The sequence below is a fragment of the Halichoerus grypus genome, chromosome 5, assembly GCF_964656455.1.
Source record: "Halichoerus grypus chromosome 5, mHalGry1.hap1.1, whole genome shotgun sequence".
NCBI lineage: Eukaryota > Metazoa > Chordata > Mammalia > Carnivora > Phocidae > Halichoerus > Halichoerus grypus.
The window spans coordinates 71,243,829-71,265,114 of NC_135716.1; the positions used below are offsets into that span (position 1 = coordinate 71,243,829).

The following is a 21,286-nucleotide window of genomic DNA, read 5'->3' on the forward strand; positions in this document are numbered from 1 at the left end:
GCCCAAGGTGTGAACTTCACCCGCCTGCTCTAAGTCACGCGCAAGTTTGGTGAAAGGCACAGACAGTTTCCAAATGATGCAACAGACTAAAAGTCCAATTTATACATACATATTTAATTAAGATGGAATAGGCATAAACCAAAAAGAAAAAAAATCAGGATAAAGTGTCACTGCCATTTTGTTTGCAGGAAGGGGTCAGGAAATGAACAAATGACCTGGGAAACATCCGAAGACCATCCCAAAGTAGCTAGATTATAGAATGTTAAGAATAAATGACAAAATTAGGTATTATTCCACTTAATCTACAAATGAATAAAGGGAGTCAAAAGTTTATCCTATTTAGTATAAGAACTTTTACATTTAATATATAGTGATTCATTTCTCAGAAAGTAATACCGGTAACTTTTAGAAGAAAGAAATTTCCATTACACAATTGACTAGAAAGTCTCAAATGCAACTAAGCAGCTATGCTATAGCTCAGTATGTACCATTAAATTGTCCTGGGCTAGTGTACATTTCAGTTTAACATAGAACTGCAGTTTGGGTTTTAGAAAGGCAGCAATAGTTATATTTTGGCTTTTATTCTAGATGCTTAACAGTTAAGGCGACAGTTGAAGCATATTAAGTAAAGGTAGTTACAATTAAACGATGATCAACACAATCTCTCGCAACCTACATACACTGTATAATGCTTACGTGGAATGAAACCAGTGTACTTAATTGGTGTTTTACGCGCGCGCGCACACACACAGAACTAAAAAACCATCAAAAGCAGTCATTCTACATGTATTATGGTAACACATTAAAAACGCAATTATACCATAGAACTAAAGTAATATGAACAGCACTACTTGATGTAAGATAAAGGTGACTGGTTCTAACACAGAGCTAAGCCTGTGTCAGTCATTCTAATCATAATGGCTTGTAAAAGCATCAGTAAATCTGTCCAAAGTTTCACATCTGTAAAACCAGGATAAGGCTACAATGATCTTGAAGTGGGAACAAGATATCCAATCAAAACAGTAAGATTCCCAGCCATAATGTAAGATAGAAAGGTCTTCATGCAGCATATGCTCTCTGGCTCCTAGAAAGCTTCATGTGCATAATATAAAGTTAAGTTGCCCAAGAAGTAAACTGGAGAAGTTTGGTGAAGTTTCCATTGTGCCATGACTTTTAAACCTCAGGAATGGTGTGATCCATCAGGCTTTTCATAATGCTTGGTGCCATCCTACGAGAGAGTCACTTTATTAAATTGTGCGGTTTGGGTTTCTTTTTTCAGAAAGGGCTATGCTAATCCAAGAAAACGCCCATTCAAACTTAGCACTTGTTAGCATCAAGTGGGACTGTGGGGAGAGGGAAGGTCTTTTTTTTTTTTTTTAATGAGTTCAGGAGTCTCGGGAATCTAGTTATTTGCAAATATACCCAGTGTGAAACGCCATCTGTACCTTGGCTAGAGATAAAAGTAAGTCCTTGTATATTAAAGCTGATGACTAAAAACATGGAAAATGGGAAGGGGGAACCTATCACTGGTTTAAGAGAACTCGAGAACAAGTAGTCTTGACTATACCAGTTCCCTTTTTTTTCTACCCAGAAACTGAAAAATTTTATTAAGGTATTATGTTTTTAATCTTTTAAATCTTATTTCCACAGGCAAGATAAGATTCTGAAAGAAGGATCTAAGTTGGCTTGGCAAAAACAGCTATGATAGAAGCCAGGAATTTAAAAGTTCTAGGGAAGGTGAAAACACTTGCTCCCCCTACTCAGCTGTCCCATCCTCATTTCCTGAGGCCCATCCTAGCACCACACCCCTCACCCCTACACGCCTCTACCTGCCTCCTCAGATGCTCTTAGAACAAAACCCATTACTCCTAACATCCCATAGGCAAGAATTCTCCATCATGAACCATCAGAATAGATTTCTTATAGCAGAGGAGCTTGTAGGCAGAGTGCAACTGCAGTCAATTTTACTGAAAGCTGAAATGAAAGCCTGCCCACTTCTGCTCATACACCTCTTTTCAACTAGAAAATGTCAACATTTCGGAAGTGTATGGTGAATTTGATTCAGTACTTGGGAAGTTGTGAGGGACTGTCCTTACCTACCAATTCCTCTAAATAAGCAACTTCAGATTTCTAGATAAATACCATGTCATCCCTTAGGTAAAAGAACCAAAGATTTGGGACTTAATAGAAGCACTGTACTTCAACTCAGAGGGCTGTAAGCATCAAGCTGAAGTACTGACTACTTACCGTTTAATAATATGTTCAAAGATAAAAGCAGGCATGATTGTAATAGTAACTACAGTCTCAGAGGTTGACAGTATGTCTGCAATTTGAGAATCCTGTTGAAAACAGGTAATGAAAATTAATATTAAGGCTTCATTTCATAAATATGAAACTATGTTATTCTTGGTAAATATGTATATCCTCTTACGTTTTGCTAAGACCTCTAAAATCTGACCCTTGATATTTGTAATTTTTTCCAGTTTCTCTTACCAAGTTTAATTCTATAGAATCACAATTTTACAGATGGAAACAAAATTGCTGAGTAAATATTTTAGCCAAAAAATCATCTTGTCATTATTTAGGATGACATAATTTTCCTCACATGCAATACTACCCTCAGTTAACAGTGCATTCTTAACCAAGTTTATGAAATGAACAGGTCTTAATGAAACCTTTTATACCTTAAAATAGCCATATTTAGGAATCTGCAGAGGAAAAAAACAAGGTACTAATATAAACAGAAACTATTACTCATTTCCTACCATTCCTAGGTTGAAAAGCTGAGCAAGCATTCATTCAGAATATCATCAAAATCTCCAATGCCCATGTCTCCACAGAATTCTAGTTCAAGGGACTGCTGAGATCATAGAGTCAAGCCCTTTGCTACAGGAATGTTAATTCCAAATAGCCCAAGTAATTCCTTTGGCCTGAGAGCACAGCCAGAGCCCCAGATCCCACATCACCCATCTCCCCACTGAGTTTGTATTTATTTTGGAGGTCAACGTGAAAATACCACCAAAACAGACAAATGGAAAAGACATTTGCTCAAATAAAACTGCAGCACAAGACACAAGTTCTGTTCCTTACCTTCAGCCCAATGATATTCTGCCCGTTGACTTCGCAGATGTTATGTTCTGTGAGAAGACCATTTCTGGCTGCAGAACTATCTTTCACTATGGATGTTATCTTTCCATTTTTAAAGATAAAGCCAACATGTCCAGTACTATCCTTATGCATGGTAACTGTCCTTTCAAAGGGCCTGTAAGCATAATGGATTAAATTAAAATTTTCATTCTTCCTATTGGTCCAAGTTACTCTTTGAAAGTTTCCTTAGATATAAAGTAAATTTGGTGTTCATCTACAAAATGTTGACTAAAAATGCCTACCATGTGTGAGAAAACTGGAAACAAGGTTAGATAAAACTAAGTTTAACTGAGAAGAATAAAAATCCAAAAGCTAACTGTAACAATGTGATATAGGTCCACCCATAACACTTGTTAAGGGGCAAGAAAAAATAGAGGCCCTTATTTCATGTGCCTAAATGTTTAGGTTATAAACTGACAGCTAAATAAAATATTCATCTTCCCACCTGACAACTATAGAGTCATAACCACCCAAAAAGGCCACATTTTAAGAACTCCTACTCCACTTGGGAGTTCTGCAGGGACCCTGGCACTGTGTCCATCCCACGCTGGATGTCTAAGCAGCATATTGGGAAGTGAGGCCAGAGATGCCATACTGCTTACTTTTCCAACATTCATTTTTTTATGATCTAGAGAGACAGGAAAGTAACATCTTAGAGGATGAATTTTATAAGCTTTGAAATAAGATGCATACAAAACCAGAATGCTATTAAAAAGAAAACTATGTAAGAAGAATCTGCAACACACAAAACTGCCAGAGTATAAGGCTGATCAATAACGTGATAATCTTCTGCAACACAGTATTTTATCCACAGACTCTTAAAAGCCCAGGAAAATGTAAAACTAGTCTTAAATTTCCATTTGAACTGTATAGTCAACTTACCTATCACGAACAGTCATAGTAATCTTCTCTCCAAAAGCCTGTTTGAGCACCTTGTGTGCTTTATCAGAGCTCCAGCCTGCACAGTTTTCCCCATTGATCTGGAGTACTTGGTCCCCAAATCTCAGACCAACCAATGAGGCTGGAGAATTTGCCTGGACCAGCTGAACAAATATACCCTAGAGAATAATAAAATAACTTTGGTTATTTACCACTGTTATGATTTAAAAATGCTGGAAAATTAGGAACCAACTGTTCAGGTTAGGAATCTACCCTAGTAAAAAATGAATATATGTGTCGTTACTCCCAAAAAGGAAACTGAAAATTTTATCAGGGCAATGAGATCTCACTAGTAATTTCCACCTCAAATCATGACCCACCACCCACCTGACCAACCTCAATCATCCCCTTCGTCTTGGATAAAAAGTCTAAGGAAAATAAAGTAGGGTTTCCATAATAAATGTAAGCTCCTATGAGTCTGGTAGAATACAAAATAGGTTCTGGCACATGGTTTTTGTTAACAGGGAAAGCGAGTCGACTGTTAGAAATTTCATGATTTTAGTTTAAAAAATGATAGTTTAGTGTAAGGTCATAACTCTCCTTACAGCTGAAGGACTCCTTAACCCATCTGCTAAATTATAGATAAATAAGATAAGGGTTTATTTAACATCCTAAAAGGTGGGTACATTTAATACCACTCCAGTTCTTAGAAGGAGTCTACTATGAAATACAGAAAACTCAAGTTCAGATAAAGAACTAAACCCACATGGATATTTTTATTTCTATAAACTCCCAATCTCAGATGTTGGAGAAAATGTAAACGAACAAGTATAAAAGAAAAGTGAAGTTGATAAAATACGAAAGCATCTACAAAGTTGGACCCTTTCTATCCTCTTAGGCTGGGTCAGACATAACTTCTGTCCTGTGTCTTACAGTTTACTTTAGGGCCATACTGGAAACTAGATGGCACCCTGTAAAATGGTCAGAGCAATGAGTTTTGGCCAAATGGAGAAATCCACTGCAGGAATAACTGCATTGGAGATAGGGGCCTATGAAGAGTGTCTTGTCTTTTAAGAGAGGAAGGCGCAGAGAAGAAATCCTGGCAGATGGGCAGCACGTACTATTCAAAAGGAAGGGAGAGCAGTAAAGTCAGGGCTTCCAGAAGAAGCATGCTGATGTGTCCTGAATAAGTTACGTGTGTACAGTCATTGATGCCCTCAGCCCTCTGGGTAGGCAGGCAGGGTTGGGGCTTCCTGCCAAGATCAGACCTAGCCATTTACCACAGTGTGGGACACTCATTATCATTTTCTTTGTGAAAAAGTTGGACACACTGAACTAACAAGACTTAAGACTAATAAGGAGTCCAAGAAGTAATGCCTAAAACCACATATCGGGATAAAGACTCAGCATGTCCTTAACAATCCTAAATACCTCCTCAGAGAGTAACCCTGTTTAATTTCCTCAGTATGGTGCGGTAAGAGGGAAAGTAATTATAAAGGTAAAGGAATGGCTGCCCTAATTAGAAAATCACTTTTACTCAAAAAATGACCTACTAAATTCAAAATGAAGGATGGAAATAATAAACCTGCAAACCCACTTCACAAGTTAAATGATCATTATTTAATTTAAAAATACACACCATAAAGGCCACCAATTCTCACTGGTCAGTCTCTTAACATCACATATGATGCCCTATTTGAATGCCATAATTTTATTTGTATAAACTATGTTATAATATGTGAAGACCAGTGAACTTTATTCCAGAAAGAAGACTCAAAGAAAAAAAAAATTCATTTAAGGTAATGAAGTACCAACTCTGCCTCTTCAGAATAAGGCATCTCCCAAGTGGAAAAATTTAAGTTAGCAGATTTAAAATGATTTTGATTATAAATGCAATATTATAATTAATTAAAACATCCCCACTGTAAATTATTCTAATAGTGATCACTTAATATCTCAAGCTATTTGGACAAACTGAAATAGAATTAAAAATACTTACATTATCTATTGATTTAAGCCTGAGCCCAATTTTTCCATCTTGATCCTTACACAAAATGACTTCACGAATCCCTTGCTTAATTTCTGCTCTACGAATTCCAACATCATTACCAGTTACAGGAGCCACCATATAGTTCATACTGGAAGGTCTTGTTACCAACTGCTAATAAAAACACACACGATGTGTCAATACTTAGAAACATTCTCCATGAAAAAAAAAAACTATAATGATAATTAACTTGAATATACGCAGTTGTGGTTTCCCAAAAAGTAATTTACATACTGTTTCCTTCAGATAAAGTTTGATTTACGCAAAAGGACCTTAGTTTTCATTTACCAATTCTTAAGGAAATTTATCACCTCCAATAGATTTAATGACTTACCTTCTGAATTCACTGGTATTTGCTTCATGTATACTGTGGCTTGTCTCCACTCAAATGTATTATCCTCAAGCTTAAAGGTCATATCATACTTCTGAAACTCACGAAACATTTTCCAGAGGGTTCTTTTATATGTGATCTGATCTTTATTAGCCATCTACTGACCCTTTCAGTGTTTCTGTAAGAGGGGGCACCTTCTTACCTCACAGTGCCACTGTGAGAATTAAAACTGCATGTTTACATGAGAGCTGGCACACACACAAGGCAGGATAATATTATTTCTCATTCTCTATAATGAACATTTATGCATTAACGAATTGTATGCACAAACCAGACTGACCAAGAACGGCTATACGAGGGAAGCATGGCAGGTACCATGTTTCCAGTTTTTCAATTTTCTCAAGTTTTCTTGACCAAAACTGGTTTCTTACTTTAAGTGAACCCTTTTCTCAACCAAAGATAGTGAGGGAAAAGCTAATCAAAGGCTTCTTCTTTGGAATCTGTCAAAAAAACCCTCTGACCTACCTAAGAACTGTGATGCTGCTAAGAACTCAGAGCAGCAATAATAAGGAAAGAGGAATCTCAACTACATAATCACCACAGATGGCCAATTTTTTGTTCAGAATTCATAGTAATTATGATAGCATATTCTAAAGCTGACAGTCTAACAAGAGTAATGTACACACACAATTACACTAGAAATCAGAACGCAATGCCAGAAAATATTACTTGTGAGATTACAAAGGTTCAAAAGAGAAATGACTACAGCTATAAGAGACACAGGAAAATCAGGTAATGGGATAGAACAGAAAAAACTTAAGCAAAAAAATTAGTTTAGCTGGAATACAGAATAAAGGGTTGAGGGCTCTTTGGAGTGAGTTTTACTTTTGGAAAATATTTTTTCCAGCAATATTTTTAAGTACTTGACTTACTAGGTGTTCTTACTTATTATGATCAACACCACACTGACCACTGTCCCCTTCCCCCATTGTAAGTAAGCAACCATTTCTGACGAGAGCTACTATAATAACCTTCTAGATCATCTTCCTGATTCTCCACAGAGCAAGCACAGAAATCTTAAAAAAAAGGGAAAAGAAATCCTATTAGACCACTCCCACAACTCTGATCCCAAGCCCTTACACCATGGTTTACAAGGCCCCAGAGCACCTGGTCCCCACCACCCCTCCATCCAAAGCCATCTGCTGCCCTGTCCTGCCTTGCTTCCTCTGCTCATCACGCAAGTCTTGTCTCTCAAGTCCACTAAGTTCATTTCTGCCTGAAAGCCTTCAGGTTCTGTCTATACTGTACGGAATGTTCTCCCACTGGATATTCACATGCCTTACCCTCATTTCACTCAGTTCTCTACTCGTATGTCAACCCCTCAGAACATATATGCTCACTCTATCAAAATACAGCCCTAACACTTTATTCACTTACTCTTCTTCCATTTGGCTCATGTCATAAGCACTGGTTTATTTGTCTACAATGTGAGCTTCACTAGTCTGTGTCATGGGGAAGGGGGCATTGCTGTGGTTCACTATTGTATCTACCGCACCTGGCACAGTGCCTGGAATGTGTGGGTTCTTAAGCTACTGATTCTCATCTCTACTCATTTAAGGTGCCAGGGGGAGACAACACACTGAAAGGGGTTCTACCTTAAAGGATACAATACATGCTTTGAATGAGCAACCAAATACATGATGCAGTTTCTTCCAAGGCCCAAATAAAAGGTCTGGAAACCAAGGTGTGGCCATGGGAATGGTTCCTCTCACTGTTATATCTAAACACACACAGAACTTTTGCATCCTGTCCCCACATCTTGAGCTCAACAGTGTGAAGGTCTTATTTAGGAGGGAGGAATGCCTTCACTGGGGAACACAATGTTCCCCTGAATCAGATCACCACCTGACTGCAGTTTCGGACTTCATATGCCGCTGAAACAAAAGCAAGAAGAGATTACAGAAGTGGCTACTGTGATTAATTCTAGTTACCGAGAAGAAATTGGGTTGCTGCTAGATTATGGCGTCTAGAGTATGTTTGGAATCCAAGAGGTCCTCTGAGGTGCCTTTTAGGTCCTCCATGTCCAACAGTAAAATTAATAAAACAAACAAACAAAAAACAGACTTCTGCTTGTAGTCAAATGGAGCCAGGCTTACCCTCCTGCCATAAATAACTAAAAATTAGGAAAAATAGGAGGCAACAATTTTTGAACACTGGAAATTAGGCAATGTAGGGCAGCAATCCCTGACAGAAAAGAAACACGTGAGGTGAGCCCCTTCGTCGCCTGGCTTTCTACCCAGACTACTATCTACTACGCAGAAGTAGAAATCCCAAGCAAAGCACTGTGCTCATGTTAAGGAGACAAAAATCAGGAAGGCTGAAGCAGCTAGTAAAACAGCAAGAATTTTCAGGGCTGGGTCCCAAAGAGGAGGGACCTACACAGAGAAAAAGCTCCAGAAATCTATATACAGGTCTCCTTGAACCGTTTGCTAAATACTAATCTCAGTATCTGTGAGGTAAAGCTCCAGAGGCCAGGCAAAGTACATGCAGGAAGCTGTAAGCTGAGCCTTCCTGCAAATCACACAGGGTTGGGAGACATCCAAGGTCCTACCAGCAAAAGTGGTGTGCTCACCCAGGGCCTTCAGCAGAGAACCCGAGGGGACATACATCTTGAGTAATGGGGCTACGACAACCCTACAATAAAGGCTGCTTCAGACTTACCCTAACAACATGTAAAATCAAGCCTCGGAAGGACCAAGCTGATGCATATGTAACTTAATTGCCTGCCAGAACAAGGGCTGACACTTTTTAAAGAAGACAGACATAATCCAGCACCTAAAAATGTAAAATTCACAATGTCCTGTTCTGATTTAAAAAAAAAATAGGTGGGATGTGAACAAGCAGGAAAATGTAATCCATAATCAGGAGAAAAATCAGTTAATAGAAATTCAGAAATAATAGATCAGAAAATTAGCAAACTGGGATTTTAAAATAGCTACTATAAATTTGCTCAGTATGCTCAAGGACTTAAAGCCAGATGGAACATCTAAAGAAAAACACAGTATGCGAAATGAAAAAGTCACTAGATGGAAATAGTTAATAGAAATCTCCAGCAACAAAATAAAAATGAAAGAAAAAGCAAGATTCTTAAGAAGGAGATTCTGACACTTCAAAATGGTTTAGGTCACCCCAGTAGGTATTAAGAAAAGACCAACTCAAGGGCAAACGGGGTATAGAATGTGTAGTAGACAAAAGGAGTCATAATACTAACTACAGCTTCATGATCAGTCACCAAAATAAGAATCGCAGTAGCCATAACTACCTTCTTTGATTTACCTGTAAATTTTCTGTAAATATAACAATCTTTTTGTTCCTCCATACCTTAAATACATGAATTTTTTTTTTTAAGATTTTATTTATGTATTTGACAGAAAGAGACAAGAGTGAGAGAGGGAACACAAGCAGGGGGAGTGGGAGAGGGAGAAGCAGGCTTACTGCTGAGCAGAGAGCCCGATGCGGAGCTCCATCCCAGCACCCTGGGATCTTGACCTGAGCCAAAGGCAGACGCTTAACCGACTGAGCCACCCAGGCGCCCCAACATGAATTTTTTATAGCAGTGGACTTTATACTTTTGTCTTTACACCAAAAATATTCAGCTGAGAATGTGAATACTAAGGGGTAATTAATATTGCACAGTAACTGATACCAAAGGCCGCTGCCCAGAGATGGCTATGATAACTGGCACTGCCCCATCTTGGGGTAAGGGTAGGAGTACTTCATTCTATCAGAGGTAATTTGCTTGGTTTTGTACACCCCTGGATTAAATATTAGTTTTGTATTTCTAAAAGGTTGTTAGCAAACAAACAAGAATAATATGCGACAGAAACCATGTGTGGCCAGCAAATCTTAAAATGCTTACCGTAGGGTCCCCCTTACCAGAAAGTGGGCTGAACCTCAATTTTACCAAGAACTGCATCTTTTAAAGGGAGACTATGCAGTTATTGCTGTCATTCGAAGTTAAAAACTGTGTGGATATACAAGAGTAGTCAAAGGAGTAGGCAGTAATGGGTATTAAGCTACTGTTTGTCAGCTCCAAACCCACCTAGACTATACGTGGCAATGATGGAGCTTGAACTGTGCAAATTACATATTCCTTTGTCAGCAGATTTCTGGTGCTCCTCCACCACAGGAGGCTTGAAGGCTGCAGGAGGACAAATGCCTTATTCCTTCCTCTTTGTTTCCAGCTCCTATCAGCTCTGCCTCGGCCTCACCCTTAACCCTGGTGGAAGCAGCTGATTCCATTCTCCAGCTTTTACTGCCACCCGCCCAGAACCAGCCTCGCTTGCAAGCTCTCAGAGGTATTAGTACTGATAGCAGTGTCTGCTCCTCCAGGGTGTGTTGAAGCCCAGTTCCAAGGGGTCCTTCCCCCAAGCTTCTAGGTTCTGAAAATTCCAACTCTTCCCTGTGTCACTCCAGTCCTAGAAGGAGCAGCGACTTTCTGCAATTACATCTCTGTTCCATGCCTGTTTTTTTCAATTCTTCAACCTTTCTGTCTAATTCCTTATTTCTGTTGACATTCCAGTCTACCGAATGGGCCCTAATATAAGCAAGTTTTCAATAAATATTTGATAAATAAATGCCAGGTATTGTATTAAGCACTGGGGTTATGGCAACAAGATAGCTATCAACCCTGTCCTTCATAATTTAACCATAATTATAAGTACTATAAATGCTATGGCCTTACAGCAAGGACCTTAATAAGAGGCTACGAGATACATTATATTTGAAAGCCTAGAATTTGGGGTCTTTTATAGGGAGCTTTAGACTTCAGAATGTTAAAAGATTATGACCAAAAAAAAAAAAATATGACAGACCTGTACTTCAGAAAGATTAAGCTAGCAGCAACTTAGTACTGTTTGATATAAGAAGTTACTAGAGAAAATTTAAGATATGACTGTGATAATCTAGGTTAGAAGTACAGAAACCCTGAAAAGGGTCATAGTAGGACTGGAATGGATAAAGTGAATACAAGAAACATGGGGAGGACAGAATCACTAGGTCTTAGTAATGACTAAATACAGAAGACTAAGGAGAATGGACTAGTCAAAGGCATCTGGATCTTTAACTCCTAATAAATTAGAAAAGCGGTAAAAGGCTAGAAGAAAGTAGATCATTTAAGAAGTGATATCCAGAAGGCAGTCTAAAATTAGAGAAGAGAGGTCAACGCTAAAGTTATAAATCTGTGAGTTGGCCACAAAGAGGAGAGCTTTTGTCTACATCTAAAATATGATTTTATACAATTCAAAATTAAGTACAATATACGTACCCCCTGAACTGATGCTCCAGGGACCAAGGCCATATTTGCACGGATTTCTTCTTCATTTAAACTCAGGCCCATGTACTGGGAGAGCTCCGGATACAATTTAGGATAGAGATCTAACATGAATGAATGAATTAAAAAAAATTAGAATATTTAAAATGAAAACTGTTGTTATTATGGGCTTCTACTTGTGTTGAAAAAATTACGTGTATTTTATAAAATCTAGAATAAATCTAAATTAGCAATTTGGAAAAATCGTCTCCTTATCTCTATAATGATAATTAGAAATGGGAAATATAGAAAAAGTTTAAATAGTCTAGAAATAATTTTTCCAAATAAATTATCTTGCCTTTCTTTTTTCTTAAAATAAACCTATTTGATTAGGAATTTCATAAGCATACCATTGATTCTCCACCTCAGAACTGACTAAAATGTTTATTGTCAAGCCAGCTACTTTACAACTCATTTAATAAACACCGCTATGAAATGATTCTTCTGAACTACAATAAAAAAAAAATCAAAGCTTATAAAAGTGTATTTAGTATCTTACCATTTAAAAAAAAAGTTAAACCACATTCCAATGAAATCTTAGAAACAATATATTTAAATATTAACAGTACTTAACTTAGTAGCAGAGTTAGGTCCTATTTCCAAATGTTCTTTTTTACATGATTTGTGATTTAAAATGAATTTTCTAAAAGAATGTTACCAATAGTTATGTCTGGCTACAAAAACCTACTTAATACTCTTTTTATCTTAAGTCATATCCTAAATCCCTATAAACTTAGAAGAAAAAGGAACCAAAGAGAAGTATATGGAGACCTAATAAAGATTTCAAAATTTGGGAAGCTCCCCCAAAAGGAGGTGGTTGGAAATTTCAAACCCCACCCTCACCCCACAAAGATGGAGGACAGTTCAGAAGTTCAAGAGCAGCAGCATGGGGCACAGTTCACATACACATTTTCTTCATAAATCAATCAGTCATAAGTTAGGGATTTATGAGGGTTGAGATTTAACTTAATTCACTTAATTTTGATTAAGTTATAAAACCTATCTTCATATTCATAGTTCACTTTATTAAAGGGTTATTTTTTTTGAAGTAAACATTTTTTTCTTACCATGACTAGTACTTTAACCACATATTTTATGCTGCAGATTAAAAAAATCTTGGATTCCCTATTTCAGTAAAAGAAGACTTAAACATATTTCAGTTCAAGAAGAATGAACCCAAAGTATAAACCTACTTCCATCTTGAGAGATGGGAGCAGAAGCTTCAGACAAAATTGCTGGGTTGGCCGGGTTTGCAGAAAAGGCAGTTTGAGCCTGAAAAAGAAAAGAAGAAAATTCTAACAATGCTATATATACACTTACTTAAAATTCTTATGTAATTTACAAGTTAAATTTAGTACTTCCAAAAAGGAACTAAAACATTGAAGTCTTATTCAATAAAGTTTAATTTGGGGGCGCCTGGGTGGCTCAGTTGGTTGAGCATCTGACTCCTGATTTCAGCTCAGGTCATATCTCAGGGTCTGAGATTAAGCCCTGCCTCTGCTCCAGGCTCAGGGCAGAGTCTGCTTGAGGTTCTCTTTCTCCCTCTCCCTCTGCTTCTTCCCCCCACTGCTTGCACTCGCTCTTTCTCTAAAATAAATAAAATCTTTTTTTAAAAATTTTAAAGTTTAATTTTAAACACTTCAACATGTTTTTCAAAGAAAATCTCCAAATCTAAAATACATTTCATATTGAAGTATTTTAACACTATGGATATAAAATTTGACTACCACATGGCCAATATTTCATAGTGCTGTTGCAAATTTATTAGTATTTTCAAAATGCATTATAAAATGCATGGCTACACATTTTACATTTTCATTCTTTTTTTTTTACTAACTACCCTAATAATATTTTATTTGCATAAAGAAAAAGCTCAACCATATTCATACAAGTCACATATCAAAAAAACCTTAAAAATTTAAATACTAAGTTGCTAATGTTTTGCCATTCTAGCATATCCTACTGAAATAATCTTCATTTTAGCAACTATAAGAAGGGGATAACACTATACTAAATACAAAAAAAACTACAAAATATCACTGCCATAAAAGAATGATTAAAATAATGTAATTTGTAACTTTTAAACAAACTTGTCAAAATCGTTTCGCAATGTACCTATTTATCAAAATGCTACTCATGCTCAAGTACGCCAGGAACTCTTCTCAGGCTGCCTTCATAGCCCATGTCACATTAAGTATTCCAAGACGGAATCCTTTTTCCTATACAGATAGATCTGACTTTCTAAAATAGCCATGTATCATTTAGAGACAAGATTGGTTGTATGGCCAATCTATAATATCACTTTTTACTTAATTTGAAATATGTGGATTACATAATGAAGTTTATACCTATACCTTAACCTAGCCCTGAAATGAATGACAAGAGTAATCCCAAAGATGCTTGGAGTGATGAATGCTTAATTTAAGTAAGTATAGCCTCTAAATGCACTGGAACTTACTTCACTCATTTGGATTGTAAATGTTCTGATATGCTTGTACTTTAGTATTTATTGTTTTACAATTTGTCACATTCTAAATTGAAATAAAATGCAATGAAAATCTCTATAATTTTAAATAACAGTCCACAAACTCAAAGTACATTGAATTTTCAAAGTTCTTTCACCAGCTATCAGCTAAAAGGAGCTAGGAGCCAGTGGATTACTTCTTGGATAATCTCTAAGGGAAAAAAAAAAACAATAACACTGTTCACTCAAAGGAAATGAACTTCCAAGCCATGAAAAGACATGGAGGAAACTTCAATGCATATTATTAAGTGAAAGAAACCAATCTGAAAAGCCTGGATACAGTAGGATTCCAACTGTATGACATTTTGGAAAAGGCAAACTACAGAGACAGTAAAAAGATCAGCAGTTGCCAGAGATGAGTGGGGAAGGAGGGAAGAATAGACAAAAATTTTTAGGGCAGTGTTCTATAATACAGACTTCTATATGATTATAGATTCTATACAATACTACAACGGTGCCTATATGTCATTACACATTTGTCAAAACAACACCAAGTGTGAACCCTAATGTAAACTATGGACTTTGAGTGGTGATAACAAGTCACTGTATGTTAATCAATTGTAACAAATGTACCACTCAGGTGAGAATATTAATAGTGGGGGAAGATGTGCTATGTGTATGTGTTCAGGGAAGGGCAATTAAGATGGAATTTGTACCTTCCATTCAATTTTCCCGTGAACCTAAAACTGCTTTAAAAAATAGAACGTACTGGGGCACCTGGGTGACGCAGTCAGGTAAGGGCCTGACTCGGTTTCATCTCAGGTTGTGTATGACCTCAGGGTCGTTGAGACGGAGCCCCGAGTTGGGCTCTGTGCTCAGTGTATAGTCTGCTTAAGATTCTCTCTCCCTCTCCCCTGATCACTCTCCTCTCTAAAATAAAAAAAAATAATAAAATATATATTTTTTAAATTGTTCCTTTTTACATTGGTTAGTATTTTCTATTCTTTTACTCATTGCTTTTATTCTTTATCCAAGGAATACATTATATAGAGAGAGCTCTCTAATAGTTATATATTTATTATGTAATCTGTAATAAAAATAAAACAGAAGAAAGATGGTATATCAAGGGCTTAAAGACTGTATGTCATTAAATGAGGCAAATTATTTCAGACTTATGTGAAATCTCAAACTATTAAAAAAAAAGGGGGATGGAATGAGGTCCCCCAAGGAGCACCACAGTTACTGCTAGAGCATAAGTGTGGAGCCATGCTCACTGTCTTAGGAGTGGTAAGCACTGGGTCTCTGTTACATCACTATTTCTTAAAAGCTTATTTTATATAGGTATAACAACAGACTCCTGTTAAGGATTCATAATGGACAGGGATTCGGGGATTTTATGATGCTAAAAGCAACAGCCTAATGGCTTTTGTAAAATAGTTTACAAAATACGAACTGCCAGTTCACTGCTGCAAATTAATTTAGCTTTACTGTGGTGTAACAAGGTCAGAAGATTAGAAAATAAATGCTACCTATGCAGGGACATCTCAAGAACAAAAATAAACCTAAGTACCTCTCTATCAGAGAAAAGGAAACAACAACAAGAAAAACCAGCCCAAGACTATAGTGGCTAAGGCAGGAATATTTTCAAATACAGAAAGAATAAAAACTCATGTTTCCCCCTCCTTACTCATGGTTACATGTCTAGGCAGCTAACTTTCTGCTCAGAACATAAAAGGTCTTCTAATGGAAATACCCATATAATTTGCTTCTCCTTAAAGAGGTCAGTGTGATGTGTTTGTAGACCTATTTTCCAATCAAACATCTGTCAATATCAACTTTCCTTTTTCTGTTTCAAAACCAAAAACCTCTGCTCAAAGTCAACCATGGTTAGAGTTCAATGCTTTTTTTTTTAAAGATTTTATTTACTAGAGAGAGAGAGAGAGAGAGAGAGAGAGAGAGAGAGCATGAGTGGGGGGAGGGGCAGAGGGAGAGCGAGAAGCAGACAGACTCCCTGCGCAACAGGGAGCCTGATGTGGGGCTCGATCCCAGGACCCTGAGATCATGACCTGAGCTGAAGGCAGACGCTTAACAGTTCAATTCTATAAAAACTAACAAAAAAAAATGAAAAGAGATTAGTCATTCTTTCACATCTGTCTGCAAATCCTTATCATTTACTGCTCTGATGTCATATTAATGGCCTGTTATTCTTGAAGGCTATGGATTTCAGATAAACGCTTTTTTTTTTTTTTTTTAAGGATTTTTTATTTATTTGACAGAGAGAGACACAGCGAGAGAAGGAACACAAGCAGGGGGAGTGGGAGAGGGAGAAGCAGGCTTCCCACGGAGCAGGGAGCCCGATGTGGGGCTCGATCCCAGGACCCTGGGATCATGACCTGAGCCGAAAGCAGACGCTTAACGGCTGAGCCACCCAGGCGCCCCCAGATAAACGCTTTTTAAAAACAAAGTATGCTTGGTCAGATGAACTTTGCAGAAATAAAAACCCCATGAGAAAAATACTGACAAAATACTGAAGAAAGAAATCGAGCATTTAAGGTAACTAAACAAACCTCTTAACATTGAAGCATCAAAGCCTTTATTTAGCAGCTGAACAGATTTCAGAGATTTTACAAACCACATTTTAATATCCTCAATGGATTTATGATGGAAAATATGTGTTCATGATCTCCCACCATATTTACCCAATCATTGCTACAGGTAACAATTCCAGCCATAAAAATGCTACTATTACTGTTGGGGGTTTTCATCCTAGAAAGGCCAACATTTTGTCTAAAAGACACTTTTATACAGATGTTGCTTAAGACTTACCACAAGTTTGTAATAAATTTTTCTGCCCATTAAATAATTATTAAGAAGTAAATCTTACTTAGGGTAAACTGGGGCCAAGGCCCCAAGTAAAAGAATTCTCAGGGTAAAGAAGCTTTGAAGTACTACAAATTATCCCCAGCTAAACAGAATAAAAACTTACAAAACAGCAAGACTTGACCCCTATTCCCAAACTTTCTTAAGCAGAAGCATCTATCTTCAAAGCTAATACTTACTTGAAGGACTACAAAAAGTTTTTGACTTCATGAAATTAGAAATACTATAATATCTAACATTTAGACATTTAGAGGATCAGTACATGAAATGTCTGCCACTTATATCTAAAAGAAAACAAATGACTTCGCTTTCATTGTGCTCTTACACTTCAAATAGCATTCACCATTTCTGTAATTTTTTAACTTCAAAGTAAAGGCAAAGAATTATTTTTAAATATCGGTCCTATCTGAAGATCCAAAGAACGTACTGATTTTAAACAAAACTATCACCATCAAAAGAGTCGAAGTGCATCTTACCAACTTAAGTATATGGTATTTAATTTAAATTTTAGTCTTAAAAATCAAGCTATCTTGAAAGAGTTTAAGTACAGTTTTAAAGAAATAATATCCTATGTCCATTATCTCACAGTGAAATGAAAAAGAATTGGTAGCTTTTCTGTACTTTTTAGTCTGCAATCAATAAACTGAAAAATGTGTAAGTGTAAAAATGAATACATCTGCTATTTAAGTTCTCTGCTTCACTTCACCTACAAGTAGAATGTATGACACTGTATATATTAAAGAAAAGTACATAAACAACTTGAACATACCTGAATAACTTTGTCTACCTTCAGGTCTTCAAGAGATGGGTACAGAGACATTTTTGGAGGATTTTTCTAAAGAAAAAACAAAAAAAATTCTATAATTCAAATTTCATTGAAATTTTTTTTTTTTTTAAGTTTTTATTTATTTGTCAGAGAGAGAGAGAGCGCGCACACAAGCAGGGAGAGCTGCAGGCAGAGGGAGAAGCAGGCTCCCTGCTGAGCAAGGAGCCGGATGCAGGACTCGATCCCAGAACCCTGGGGTCATGACTTGAGCTGAAGGCAGATGCTTAACCAACTGAGCCACCCAGGCATCCCTGAAATTTAAATAGTATGTATAAACCAGCAATACATATAAACATCTATAAATTTTTAACACAATAAGAAACATTTAAATTGCAAAACACATGGAAAAATATGAACATCTAGCCTATACTAAAAACTGATTACTGGTTACCAAACTGCTTCTCCCTCCCTTACCACTACTATCAAACCATATCCACTGCAGATCTTAAATTTCCCTTCAAGGAAAAGTCCCTTCATTTCAAGTTTAAAATCTCAAATAGAATGGTTATGTGACTTACCTAGCTTACACAAGTGCTTGGCAAATAAGTAAGGATTGTATCCAAACAAAAACCTAAAAGAGCTCCTATACAATATCTATGAAATCTCTTATCACTAAGAAAAAAATATACATATGTATATATATGCCACCCACATATATTCTTATATACGTACTTAGGAAAAAATATATACACCAATTGTTAATGATAATCTTTTCTTTAGGAGACATAAATGATACAGATATTAAAGGACTGAGGAGTAAGATGGAAATTATTACATTTTAAACATTTCTATACTGTTCAATGTTTTTTAATGACCATTGCTTTTTTTTACTTTATTACGTTATGTTAATCACCATACATTACATCATTAGTTTTTGATGTAGTGTTCCATGATTCATTGTTTGCATGTAACACACAGTGCTCCATTCAATACGTGCCCTCTTTAATACCCATCACCAGGCTAACCCATCCCCCCCAACTCCTCCCCTCCAGAACCCTGTTTGTTTCTGAGTCCTTTATCTCTCATGGTTCATCTCCCCCTCTGATTCCCCCCCCTTCATTTTTCCCTTCCTACTTTTTTTTTTTTTAAAAAAAACATATAATGTATTATTTGTTTCAGAGGTACAGGTCTGTGATTCATCAGTCTTACACAATTCACAGTGCTCACCATAGCACATACCCTCCCCAATGTCCATCACCCAGCCAACCCATCCCTCCCATGCCCCACCACTCCAGCAACCCTCAGTTTGTTTCCTGAGATTAAGAATTCCTCATATCAGTGAGATCATATAATACATGAATGACCATAGCTTTTTGTAATAATGTAATAATTTAAAACAAAGTTCTCTAAAACTATCACAAGGATATGTACTTGAAAATTTTATTTTTGAGGTGAGTATCTGGTACTCTCTTTAAACCCAACAAAACAGAATATATCCCAAATTGGCACAGGGTGGGTTTGTCAGAGGTTCTTGAGCTGGCTATCAATTTATTACCTCCCATCTCCAAATCAACGCATTAGGGGGCTCTGCAAATGGAGCTGGGCCTTTTATATACCGGTCTGTGGCCACCTAGCATGAGGTTGAGCTTTGTCAGTGCAGGGAGCTGAAGATACATTGGAGGAGAAAAGGTTTTTCATTCCAGGTTCCAGTATACACTCCAACCAGGCTCCTGCAGTACCTGCTTCTCTAGCATCTTGCTCCTGGCAGGGAGCAGCTTAAGCACCCAACGCCTTCAGTGCACAAAACCAACACCGACCCCAGCACTCTGTTGAGCAGCTTCCCAGCATGGTGCCACCTGAAAGGCATCTCCCCATGAGTAGCTTTCCCTAACACTCCTGTCAGGTGCAGCAAGTTCCAAGGTGCAGCACCTTCCTGTAGCTGGCCTCCACCAGCACTCCACAGGGAGAATTTCCAGGAAGTTTGGTTTTGAGAAACCAACTTCATTATCCACTGAGCAACAACTGCACTCTCCAACAAGGCCTGGGCTGTCAGGCACAGGAAGAGGACAGCCTCTTCTTGGGGCACTCTAACTCAGCCCTGGAGATGGTAGGTACTTATGAAATCTGCTCTTCCTGTATTCATTAAAGTTCTCTTCACTTTTTACTACTTTACTTTTTACAATTCTTGTTCCTTTAATCATGTTATAATTAATAATTCTGTACATTAAATTTTCACTGTTCAATTTGCTATATGGTTTCTGTCTCTGGGCTGGATGCCGAATAACTGTACTTTTAAAAAAACGTATGTACTTTGGGGCACCTGAGTGGCACAGTTAAGTGTCCAACTCTTGGTTTTGGCTCGGGTCATGATCTCAGGGTCCTGAGATGGAGCCCCGCATCAGGCTCCCTGCTCAGTGCAGTCTGCTTGAGATTCTCTCTCCCACTCCCTCTGCCCCTCCCACCCATGTGCTCCCTCTCTCTAAAATAAATAAATCTTCAAGAAAAAATTTATAGGGACGCCTGGGTGGCTCAGTCATTAAGCGTCTGCCTTCGGCTCGGGTCATGGTCCCAGGGTCCTGGGATCAAGCCCCGCATCGGACTCCCAGCTCCAAGGGAAGCCTGCTTCTCCCTCTCCCACTCCCCCTGCTTGTGTTCCCTCTCTCGCTGTCTCTCTCTGTCAAATAAATAAATAAAATCTTAAATAAGTAAATAAATAAATAAAAATTTGAAAAAACTTACATACTTTGCACACCATAAAATTCATTTTTAAAGTATACAATTCTACAGTTTTAATATACCTACAGTTGTGCAGCCATCCCTACCATTTATAATTAGAACATTTCCATCACCCCCAAAAAAACTCCATGCCTATCCATTCTCCCCTCCCTCCAGCTCCAGGCAACTAAAAATCTACTTTCTGCTTCTTGATTTGCCTATTCTGGACATTTAATCAAGAATCACAGAATATGTGAACTTTCATGTCTGTTTCTCTTTCACTTAGTATAATGCCTTCAAAATTCATCCATGCTATATAGCATGTACCAGTACTTCATTCCTTTTAATGACTCAAAAACATTCCACACCACGGACATGCTACATTTTGGGTATCCATTCATCAGTCAGTAACATTTTGGGTTTTTACAGTTTTTGACTATTAAGAACAATGCTATTAATGATGCTAATGAACATTTACATCCAAGTGTTTATGTAAACATATATATATGTTTAATTCTCTTGGTATACAGCTAAGAGTAGAATTGCTGGGTCTCATGGTTAACTCTCTGTTTCACTTTTTGAGGAACTGCCAAACTGGTTTCCAAAGTAACTGTACCATTTTACATTCCCACCAGCAACATGTAAGGGAGAGTTCCAATTTCTCCATATCTTTGCCAATTCTTGCT

At 37.4% G+C, this 21,286-nt stretch overlaps 2 protein-coding genes across 4 annotated transcripts in view; one reads left to right on the forward strand and one right to left on the reverse strand.

The window, feature by feature from the left end:
• NSMAF (neutral sphingomyelinase activation associated factor) overlaps positions 1–11,737 on the forward strand; it is a 68,581-nt gene extending 56,844 nt beyond the window's left edge. For both annotated transcript variants that reach the window (XM_078072366.1, XM_078072367.1), the window contains one exon: positions 10,649–11,737. In XM_078072366.1, coding sequence (XP_077928492.1) covers positions 10,649–10,806 — 158 coding nt within the window. In that variant the 3' untranslated portion in view covers positions 10,807–11,737. The remainder of the gene's footprint in view (positions 1–10,648) is intronic.
• The window catches only part of SDCBP (syndecan binding protein), a 35,806-nt gene continuing 14,613 nt past the window's right edge, over positions 94–21,286 (reverse strand). The window contains exons 2-9 of one of the 2 annotated variants that reach the window (XM_036088295.2): positions 17,889–17,954; positions 12,969–13,047; positions 11,731–11,840; positions 6,026–6,184; positions 4,030–4,205; positions 3,091–3,262; positions 2,248–2,339; positions 94–1,228 (exon numbers count right to left, since the gene is read on the reverse strand). In XM_036088295.2, coding sequence (XP_035944188.1) covers positions 1,174–1,228; positions 2,248–2,339; positions 3,091–3,262; positions 4,030–4,205; positions 6,026–6,184; positions 11,731–11,840; positions 12,969–13,047; positions 17,889–17,939 — 894 coding nt within the window. In that variant the 5' untranslated portion in view covers positions 17,940–17,954 and the 3' untranslated portion in view covers positions 94–1,173. Of the gene's footprint in view, positions 1,229–2,247; positions 2,340–3,090; positions 3,263–4,029; positions 4,206–6,025; positions 6,188–11,730; positions 11,841–12,968; positions 13,048–17,888; positions 17,955–21,286 lie in introns of both variants that reach the window. The other variant, XM_036088294.2, reaches the window with a different exon arrangement.